We start from the raw sequence: 11,134 nt of genomic DNA, 5'->3' as shown, positions 1-11,134 counted from the left end.
ATCTTCTGATGTCAGCTCCACAAAGACTTGAGCGCGACATCATCTCCAGAGCCAAGATTCGATCTCTGCTACCTGCCCACCGATCCACTTAACGAGCCATCATTCATCGATATCTCTGGGAGGGCTCTTCCAGGGGAGTCGCTCGCTAGTCAGATAATGAGAAGCTGTCTCTCTGCCTCCCAGTATTGAGCAGGAGTTTTCCACAGCAATGTTCCTGCCCCTCCCCTCATTTCCGAGGATGAATTCGCTGTCCGAACTCGTTGCGAAGTCTCGACCTCCGTCTGCTCCCGAATTCGTCACGTAGGGTGAGACGATCGCCATTTCGCTTGAACATTCTTGACATTCCCGGGACGCATCGGGATCCTACTCCCTCAAGAGCAGGCTGTCGTGATTCGTGAGTGATTGATAGGGTCCAATGACTCTCTCCACCGCTGGTAAATATCACCATGACACAACACGTTGTTCCGAGGTGTTGCACGGGCACGGGCAGGCACGTAGGCAGGCTGTGGCCGAATTTTGCAACAGCACATGCGTAGCCGTAGCTTTCCGCCGCTGAATCATGTAGCTACCTAATGTTTTTGCACTTTCAGAATAGACTCACAAATTCAAAAATAATCTCTCTGGACTTAATCGAGAGCTGCCGCTGATGCGCGTCCTATAGGCACGTGCGGGCACTTGACAAAGTGTTTGACATTTTAATCATGCTTGCGTCCTGAGTGTGAGGTTTAGGAAGCATAATCGACTGAACAGACCCTAGATTGAGTCTCAGGAGTTCAAGAGGTGCCGACTTCCGTCCGAGAAAGTACGAAAGAGAACTCAAGGGGCGTTTCAGAGCCCGGATTGACCATATGCGAGACATGAGGCTTGAAGTTCGGGAAATGAAAAACCTGGATTAGGGGGGAAATCGCGCTCATGCGCGTTTTTTTTATCTTACACTTTCGCCTAGGTAGATGTTTTTTTACATAGGAATGCTCTAAAAGATGGTCATATCCTTGATGACAACGATGAGGGAGTCCTGGAGAGCGCGACGCTCGTTGCTTCGGCTTCCCAGGTGGCATTGGCTGTGAAGACTAGATTTAGAGTCTCGTTTTGTCGGATAAGACTTTCGTCGGCAGCTGTTCTTTTATGTCGATGATGGTCCCGTTCCGGTCGCTCAAGCCGTTGCAATCCCGATCTTTTTTCGAAGAGGTCCTCCGCCAGTGATCATAGTGTTGCTCCAGAGTCAGCGCGACCTCCGCTTTGCGTCCGATCATCTGCGGAGCGAGCATTAGATGAGAGGAGTTTTTAGCGAGGATTAAGTGAGAGAAATTTTTTTCTCAAGAAAACTCACTTCAGCCTCTTTGGCGTTCTGGGGCTCTCCGATCAGTTTCCCCATGACCTTCTTGAATAGGAAATTGTCCATGTGAGCGACTGGGGATTCCACGGCGATGTTCATAAGGAAAGCTAAGCCGACACTGATTCCTAGAATCCCCAAGGTTGATTGCAACTGGAAATAGATCCCAACATTTAAACTTCCACCGATGGCAGGATGATCGATGGATTGAAAAGGGGTGAGCATGTTTCGCAGCGAGGCGGATACATCGCTCATTCAGAACAGGGCTCCTTTCAATGCTTTAATGCAAGAAACATCAATAAAGGTCGCCGAATTCCCACAGTGGAAAATCAATATAGGAACATCGGAAAAAAAGGAGAGAAACTCACAAGTAGAAACTGGTCCGGGTAGAAAGCCTGATTTTTCAGAAGGCCCTGATGCATGAAAACGACAGCGAAATGCACAAGATAGATTCCGAAGGCCAATCTTCCGAGAGCTCGAAAAGCTGAATGTTCCAAGATACGTCTCGTGTATGCTGCAAGAAAGGACGGCGTCAGACCAGGGCGGAAGCCTCTCCTCGACCTTTTGCTCCTCGATGGCTTGTGCCGAGCTCCAGGGGAGATGTTCTCTTTGTTCCCCTTGATTTTCTCCCTAAGATAAGGCTCCCTCGAATGACCCCTTGAGGTCTCAGGACGTGAAAATTGGAATCCGAGAGCTTGTTTCCTGATGAGCTCCGGATACCATGAATCGAGGTTCCAGTATCCCCCATTCTCCGTGAAAGGAGCCGCGCAACGTTCCGATCGACTCCCGGTTAGAATCAGCGAACTCAACATTCCAATTGACCCTCCTTTTTTTTTTTGAGAAAACTCAACATTCGGAAGTTCAATGACTCGGGCCAGATAGTTTGAGCGTCGGCCCGCTATCGGACGCTTTCTGCTGTTCATATCATCTCGAGTCATGACTCATGACTCATGACTAGGGCTGTGCAAAATATGCACCAAAAACTCGAAAATATGCATGCAGTATGCACGAAAAATACGGCCAAATATGCATGAAAATATGCACGGATTTTTTTATAAGAGATCCTTGTTACAAGCAACCACGACCGATTTCTTTAGTTTTTCAAAGAGGAATGAGTTCCCGTTGTCTAGCACTATCGCCCTATACCGCGGGAAAGAACGCTCCTCTTCGCATGGTACCAGAGCCAACTGAGCTCTCTCGAATGTTTGGCGGCAGTCTACATCTCAAGTCAGAGGTTGCACGGCGTCGACGGTTGCACGCCGCCTACCAACATCGGTAGTCAGAGCTGAGGCACCCTGGAATCATCTGAACGTACTTCATCAGGAGGGTTTTCGACAGATTTTGCTCTGGCTCGTGAGAACCGACGGGTGCTCGAGTGGTTAGCGCGTTTGTCACTTCTCGTGCAAACGTGCGTTCCACTTCGTGAAATGCCGCAACGTCGCCGCTCGATCGGGAGGTGGCGTGGGTTCGATCCCTGTTGCCGACAAAATATTCCTTACGGAAAGGCAGGTACTCGGCCTTGATCCTCCTGGGTACATTTGCTCTATGGATCCGTCCTCGGGAGCAATGTGAACAGCAGCACCCGGGACTGCGATTAAACTTCGGCTGTGTGGTCCAGCCCGAAAAAGTTTTCCTGGCTCGTGAGGAGAAGTCGACATGCTGTCGACTTGAGATTGAAAACTCATATATGGGAGCTCATAAGACGGAATTATATAAAAATTCACGAAAACTCAGAAATCGGCGAAATATGCAGTATGCATAAAAATATGCATTATGCGTGATGCACAGCCCTACTCATGACTCATGGATCATGAGCGCGTTAGAAGACCATATCTATCAAGGAATCGCCACTTACGAGCCATTCCATGTAAACAAGCGTATATGAGCCAGAAGAGTCCGAGAGTGAAAGTGACTCGGTGGAATCCAGCGTACAAGGAGCCCCCCAGAGGCCCCGGCATTCCATGGCGATACCAGAAGACAGTCACGAATACCACGTAGGATGAGCAACCATGAGCCAGGATCCACATCGCCGTTTGCGTATACTGCGACGTAAGAATCGATTAAATCCTGTGTATAATCGAATTCTATCTCCTAGAGACGGGCTCTCGTGGGGATTTCCCGGGCTATTGAGTGCAAGATGAAACGGGTCAACTCAGAGGGGGAAACCCACCCATTCCAGTTTGGTCCCTTTGTAGAAGCACACATATGCGCAGAGAATCCCAAGTAAATAACAACCGGCATGTGTAACGGGTTGAGCATACACGTAGTCAAACGTCGCCGCGAGCACCCTGGAACAAAGTCTACTTTAGGGAGGGCCACTAATGACGCACGTTTACGTGTTATATCGCGTTCGACCTTGGGATGGTTCCGATTCTGTCATCCCCACAAGAATCGAGCATCCGATTTTGAGCAGCTTTCTCGATCCGTGTTCGGCTCCTCCGAAACGTCGTTCAGCGCTAGCGAAATCCAATCTATCGCCCGACCGCTTGAGGAATTCGAAGGGGAATATTCAATGAGGATTACCGGAATGATGATTGTAACTCACTCTGGAAGACTGCCGGTGAAACTTATAATCGGACTGTATCCATAGAGGTACGTTGACAGGGCTACCCAAGCGGAGGTTATCAATATCAGAGCCGTCGTGAGGAAAATCCCGGCTCTCGGATGGAACAATATTAGCATGACTAGAATCGCGGCCAGCACGAACACCTGCATGTCGACTGCGACATACCAGCTATGGCCCAGGCACTGTAATTCCGGTAAATTTCGGTTAGGGCACAATTATCTTGAGCTAATGAAGAGAGCGATTATTTTACGCCGCGAAGACCGCCTACGTCATCGTACGTCACCAACGCGTGACGAGAGACTAATTGGCGGTTGCAGCATTTCCGAAATCGAGATTCAGAAGTCTATTAGTGAGGATATCCCGCAACTGACCATGTTGTCGGCACCCATGTAGTTCGATGTCAAGGTTGGAATCGACCACCAGTTTCTCGGACAGCTTCGAGCGTATAGATTGAAAATGGAATCCCGGTCGTTGGGACCATCCGCCCACAAATCCATGAGCAACGAGTAGCATACGACCACCAGTAGAGGTATCACGAGTCGGAAGTACCGACGGACAAACATGATGGAAATCAGGAGCGCGGGATTTTGCTTGACGATTCGTTTTTTCTCCTTGAAACAAAGATACGCCAGCAGGAAACCACTAAGGAGGAAAAAGAAAGAAAACCATCAGAGACGTCGCTCGGCGATGGTCGGACGACGATCTGAAGTCGATCTCCGGCGTCGGAGGCTCATCTCGAGAATCTTCGATGACTGTATCCCAGAATCCAGTTCGAATCTTCCGAGGGGAAATACTTTCCTGCCCTCGATCCCGATATTATTATTCTATCGCATCTCCGCTCTGACGTGAGAGGAGTTTATGAAGTAACAAGTTCCTCCCTCAATTCACCTGATGAAGAAGAAGCTCGAAACCGCCATGAAGCTGTTGGTAATGATTTGGAAGGGAACATTCTTCAATAGTTCCACGTAGTCCGTGATGTTAACTGCGGAAGCATGATGAAAGCATCAGCTGCCAGTTGCGTGGAATTGAGCACAGGAATTTCTTCAACTCGAATCGACATTTTTCTTGCGTCTTTCTTCTGCGATCCGATCACTTACGGAGGATGTCGGGGCTGACGAAGATAGCATTGTGGCCGTAAACGACCCAACACGACAACAAAACTTTGATACCGTTCAAAAATCCGAGTTCTTTCGTCTGAGGCGTATACGGTGTGAAGAGACGACGGACGTTTCGGCGTGCGGAGTACATCATCACGAATGTTATGATGAGCCATGGGCTGATATCTGCGAGAATGCGGAAAGAAAATTACGGGTCTCGTAGAATTCAATTCCGACTTTCTGGAGGTACTGATTTCTTCACTGCCTGACGCATGAAGCGCGAACAGAGGGGATAACTTCCCGCTGGAGACAGTCCGCTGAAGAAAGATCGCGAAGATTTCTTTAATTTCAAGAAGCACTCGATACGGGCGACCGCCTCAGCTTTTGCATGTTTTCTTCGTTTTTCTGTCATGGTTCTCTCTGTGGTGTTCTCGACTTGCGTCGTTCTTCCATGAGGGTACCGAGACGAAAACAAGTCAACGAGCGTTCTCCCTTCTTGATGACTCCTCAACTAAATGGAGCCGTAGCACTTCTTCCGTCCGAGCGCGGCATGTTGGAGCATGGATAATGATGGCAGAAGAACTCAGAGCAGGAAAGGATGACGTAAACAAGCGGCCGCTCAAGCCGAAAGACTCGGAAGGGGGCTAGCGGCAGCTTGTGAGTCAGGCTTCCTGCTTCGAGTTCGCCGCCAGAACTGGGCTTCCGAATCGGGACCCAGTCAACGAAACTTACATTGAGGTTCATCTCGTACGCGATTCAGGTAGAAATCGGTGGCCGTGCCCAATAAAACCAGGGCCAGCAACACGAAACCGGAGGCACTGGAACGGAAACACGTTGAGGAGAAGATCGGAGGAGCCCAAAGAGAAGCACCAGCCCATCCATTCTCGCATCACAAGCGACAACATGAACGACAAGCTCACAAATCACAGCCCAACCTTCTTCGTGATTCTGTAAATAGTAGCACACGCACACGGATGAAACCATTCACTCGTTTATACACTCGCTTAAGCACGCGATGCGACCCACCGAACTCGTTCAGAGGACATCACTTACATCACGATTCGCTGGAATGTGGTCGGGACCTTCGCTTCTCTTATCCGGCAGGATACGAATCTCGTCTCGATCCCGTAAACTCTATTGAACACTGGAAACAGGAGCAGGAAAATTCGGTATTGCGATAGAAAAAACACGTGAGAAAAATTCACGACGCCGCCCCGTAATCGTCGCCGGAAAGAAGAAAGCCGATCGAACACTCGTCCGCTTCTGAGCAGTTTTACGTAATTGGATGGCAAGTCTTCTGACCGTGCGGAATCGCGTTCCGATGTAAAGTTCCAGAAAATGATTGACAAGCAACGGCAGTTTCCAAGAAGGAAAATTCGGCGCGCCGCGAATACGTGATTTTTCCCCGAATAAGGTTGTCCATTTCTCACATTTGTCGATTGCATAGTTGAGGTCATCGTCCGAGCAATGATCAGGCGTGCACACTCCAATCTTGATGCCGGTCGCTATGCCGAAGTATTCTCTCGGCCATTCGGCCATTTTGTTGAACGTTTGCTGTGGAATTGCAGTGATAGTTAGACTCTCGATGCCGACAGTGTCATTCCGTCTCGAGATGAAACTCCCCGTTAGGATCCGGAAATCGCTAAGCGCCATGAAGGAGTCTACTGAAAACCACGAAAGAGCTTTGGCATACATATATTCGTTCAATCAATATCTCTTGTTCTCCTCTGTTTCCTCAGACGTGACGCTCGTTTCGGAAGGCTTGAATAACAATGGGGCTGAATAATCCCAGTGATATTTCAATGTTCAAAGAACCAGTTCTGAATTCAATTCAAGACTCCGATGAGAGAGCGTTTGTTTGTTTATCGTTCGTCTAGGATTATCCCTTCTTCTCGTTTCTGTCTCATGAATCTGGTCTCCTCTCCGAAAGCAAATTCTTTCGACTCGCAGGAACGCCGCTCAATCTTCGCCCCGGAGAAGTCCACTTTGTGGATTGGTGACGACTGACGACCAAGTAACTCCGGCTCTGAGGGACTTTTCGTGCTCTCGAATTCGCGAGGGATGATCTGCGTCTTTTGCTTTTGAATATTTCTGATCTATCTTCAAGGGATCGCTCGATTGCTCACCTTGAAGAATGGATCGTCCTTCATGAATTCCTTGAGACTTTCAAACATTTTCTGCGTTGGATACAGCAACAGCGTACAATATTGACCTCTTAAGTCTATCTCGCCGTTGTGGTTTGTCCTCTTTGCCGCCAGGCATTGATCGTAGGATCCGTGAGAGCCTTGGGCTCCGAGAAACAAGTTCTGCGGTATTGTTCCGCTGGCAGTTGCAACTGAAAATTCGATTTGTGTTTGTACGTAGTTCCTTACGAGGATCGATTAATCTTTCCGCATGGACTCCAAATACCAAGGAAATGAACAATAGATCGTATCGTGTCTCGCTGAAAGCGAGGATCTAGGTTACGAAACATCTCAAGAAAAAGGACGACATCGCTCTGTCAAATTGTACAGCCATTCTGTGCATCAGCGGTTGGCGATCGAGCCGAATCGGATACACGGTAGTCGGATATCATCCAGAGATCCGCTCTAATCTCACCCAGAGGATTGTCGACAATGATGTTTCCGAGGTGGAACTTTCCCAATTGACTCGACAAACTTCGCTTGGAATATTTCCAGATCCCACCGTACACGCTCTCGGAATGGACTGCTTGCAACCATTGATTTGTCAGGAGACTGTGTTTCCGTCCGGTTCTCGTTGTCCGGGCTCGATCCGACGACGGAGTGCCATCCGAAAAATCAACCCGTCAATTAGGCAGCGGTCTTTCGCTCCAACCCACCAGGAAAAATTAGGCCGGTGCCCAATTGTTCTCGAGAAAAGCAGCAGTCTCTTGGAATTTCCTCTGTCACGTCCCGTCAGGTCCATATTGGGGTAATCCAGTCGAGATCGGTCGTCTGTCACTCGCCGGGGAGCTCAGATAATCATAGCGATCACGTCATGGAGATGTCGGTAGAATCGATCAATGTACAACAATTATTTTCATATTCACGCGGCCCTGATTCGACGTGGTCAGCATTTTGCCGCTGATACGATTCTCCTCGCGATTTATGCTTGGGAGAATAGATCGAGTCTTTCCCGAGTGCAAGTGTCGAGCTTCCGAGAAACCTCGATGCTATTCATGTCGGAAACCCTTGCGAAGTGAAGTCACTCGAGAAAATGCTCGAATATTGCCACAGAATTCGCTATTCTGTTGTTCCGCTCCGCTGGACGAAAGTCATTTGCGCAAAGTCAATGAACGAGATGATGTCGGCGGTGTCATTGGGCTTTGATCGATTCATGCTGCTGCCCATCACGAGCCAAAAAAGAAAAAGAGAGAGCAGAAGAAGAAGAGAGAAAACGCTCCAAGGGTCCAAGCTCGATGTTCGCTCCAGGAATGTGCATCAAAAACCGTTCGCAAAAAAGCCCGCGGATCTTTCCGCATCGACGCCCACTCAGAACACCAGCACCGAGCCTGAGCTCACTGACACCGACTTTCAGGCTGAATAACCGTCCTCCCTTGGAATCCTCAGCCCTCTTAAATTTGTGTTCAGCTTCCAATCGCGGAAATTTCAGATAGTACTCACTCATGAGGGCCCATTTCTTCTGGTTCCTGACGCCGTTGAGCGTGGCCAAGATGGACGTCGTGCATTCGCTGGAAATGTTCTCATCCGCGAGTAGCTCACTGACTGCAGGATAGACCTTTCTCTGTATGTCTTTGAAAATCGGCTCAAGATCGTCCAAGAGATCCCGGGTTGTGCTCTGAACTTCAGTTGTCGTCGGATAGCGCTCTTCGTCCTGAGCCTGCTGTTTCGTTTGACCACCACTTGCATCGTCACCGAATTCCGAGGCCTCCTGCGCACTGACCCCGAGGGCCGTATATCCGAGGAGACCGACGAGAGAAAACACCCAATACAATTGCATTTCGAATAAACTCTGAGTAGAGCTCCGCGCGATCCGGCTCTAAGCGTTCGGAGTGGGAAAGGAGACTTCTGGGGTCTCTCCCGGCGGGCGTCGTCGATGGCGTCGGAAGTACTACCACGACGATAAGGATGCCAAAGTCAAGTCGTTTGGAAAATAAACGGAAGGATGACGAGGACAGAACAGCGACTCAGACACCGCGTCAGTCCGAGCAACCGTGAGCGTTGGAGCACAAAACTCAAGATTCACGCAGAAAAAACTCCCGTATCTAGCTCCCGGCTACGTATGGGGAAATTCGCCCGAAAAGAATGCCTCGAGCGTTGGTTCCCGCTCTGCAGAAGAGACCGAGGGTACATGCCGTCAGTGTTCGGAGCCAATCGTTGCATTGGCTCGAATTTCGTGTGAACATACACACAACGTTTCCGAGGGTTCGTTCCATTCTCATCCCTCGAACGGATACCGCAGATACAGATTCTGGGATGACCATGGTAAATCGATGCAATCCTCACTGAGTTTACCTAGACTAGAGGTATGGCGACGGAAGTCGTGACAAAAGAGAATGGCTTGTTTTGGTCGTGGAGCTGACGACATTCGATCGGGCGGATTTCGCATGACGATAAAAATCCCATTGATCTTCGGTCCCTGATATCCCTTCGCGCTTGTCTCTGCTTCCTAATGCTAATGATCAGACGATTTGTTTCGTCAACGGCGAAAGTCTATCTCTGCTCATAGTACACCGACGATGGTCAGTGGGATTCTTAGCTCCATCGACCGACACGATTCCCATCTTAATCATATTCCTGGATTAGTGGTTCCCGGACTTTGCGGGCTCGCGCCTCCCTGTCTGGGACCGGATCTTACAACGCTGTCATCCCCTTTTTCCCTCTCACCTCCGCGTGAATCACGGTTGAAACTATAATTCAGGAGGAGTGATCACAATCCTGAGCTTGGAACTCTAAGATGGATCGAGCTCGGACGACGTTCTCGAAATTGTTCCGCATATGTGACCATGCGAGGACACGCATTTTTCATCTTGTTGGATTCACTCGGATGAAGAAGAGAAGCTTCTCGAGTCTCCCCACTGGAATCGTCACACCGAAACCCCTCCCCTCAAAAAGTTTGCTCCGTGGGGGGGCACCGCCCCCTGGTTTGGGAAGAATTGCCCGGATGTCATGATCGGAGATCTCCGAGGTCCAACAGAGCCCTCATTCTCTTCTGCCTACAAGTCTTCGAGTTTAAGAAGGTGACTTGTCGGTTTTGGGTTGACTCACGAATGCTTCTCGAGCTAGACTCGAAGGGAACTCCCTTGGCCTCAAGTACCTTGACCTAGCGGTCGGCGAGTCCGACGCGACTGGGTTTCCGGGATTTCGGGAAGTTGCGTTCCGATCTGGAGCAATCCCGGGAAGTGCTCTTTTAGGCTCTCGGGACGGCGAGAATGCTCTTCTCCCTATGTTGATAGAATGAGCGTGGATGACATGAGAGAAAGGTGTTTGCTTAAATCATCACGTGACGCTCGAAGAAAAAGTCCAAGCTTGCCAGTTTCGAACCCCGAATCGAGATCTGGATCTTGTATCGTAGTACAGCTGAGACTCGGAAGGAAAAACCCCCGTGAAAGACTCTGACACCCATACATTTATCTACCATGGATCACAGGTGACGGAAGCACCGGGATTTCTCCCGAAAATTCGTCATTCGGCTCTGAAGCCAGAAAGAAAATCCCAGATGGGGTTGTACAGGCTCCGCGCAGGGAGAGGGAGAGCTGAGGCGCCGCCGCCGCGCGCCTGCTGCGAAAAAGAACACCGCTGTTGCTCGTGATTGCGCCTATCCAAAAGCACAGAAAAGATGATTCTCTTTTCGGTTAGATTAACAATTATGAGGACCGTTGTGGGCAACGATCGCGAGTTCCGAACTTTGCGCCGAGCCGCTGTCGTATGCACCGGCCGTCGAAGCGACGCCGGTCAGCGGCCAGGCAGTCGGACGGAGGGACAGAAAATGCACGAGTTGAACGACTGCGGAGGGCCATGATCAGAAAACGCGAAAGCCGATGCCTCGTGACGTCACCTGATTACATCCCATCTACGACACCAACGTCGACGTCGCTTATTGTAGCGATCGCCTGCTTCGCCGTTTTCTGTCCCATCTGATCAGTCGTGACGTCACGGAATCCAGATAATAATTATC

General features: G+C 49.7%; 1 protein-coding gene across 1 annotated transcript; it reads right to left on the bottom strand.

Annotated features, from left to right (window-relative positions):
- Positions 1 to 915: 915 nt before the first annotated feature.
- On the bottom strand, positions 916 to 8,962 carry LOC100903479 (nose resistant to fluoxetine protein 6). The gene is made up of 14 exons (XM_003747205.2): positions 8,620 to 8,962; positions 7,123 to 7,331; positions 6,427 to 6,550; positions 6,050 to 6,140; positions 5,729 to 5,814; positions 4,997 to 5,182; positions 4,788 to 4,881; positions 4,271 to 4,541; positions 3,879 to 4,081; positions 3,504 to 3,621; positions 3,189 to 3,375; positions 1,702 to 1,847; positions 1,331 to 1,486; positions 916 to 1,253 (listed from the first exon to the last, which is right to left on the bottom strand). Exons 1-14 carry the CDS (start codon positions 8,954 to 8,956, stop codon positions 1,077 to 1,079), a joined length of 2,385 nt encoding a protein of 794 aa, XP_003747253.1. The 5' UTR covers positions 8,957 to 8,962; the 3' UTR covers positions 916 to 1,076.
- Between the last annotated feature and the right edge of the window lie 2,172 nt (positions 8,963 to 11,134).

The sequence above is a fragment of the Galendromus occidentalis genome, unplaced genomic scaffold (assembly GCF_000255335.2).
Source record: "Galendromus occidentalis unplaced genomic scaffold, Mocc_1.1 scf7180000077514, whole genome shotgun sequence".
In the NCBI taxonomy this organism is placed as follows: domain Eukaryota; kingdom Metazoa; phylum Arthropoda; class Arachnida; order Mesostigmata; family Phytoseiidae; genus Galendromus; species Galendromus occidentalis.
This window is presented reverse-complemented; position numbering and strand designations above follow the sequence as displayed.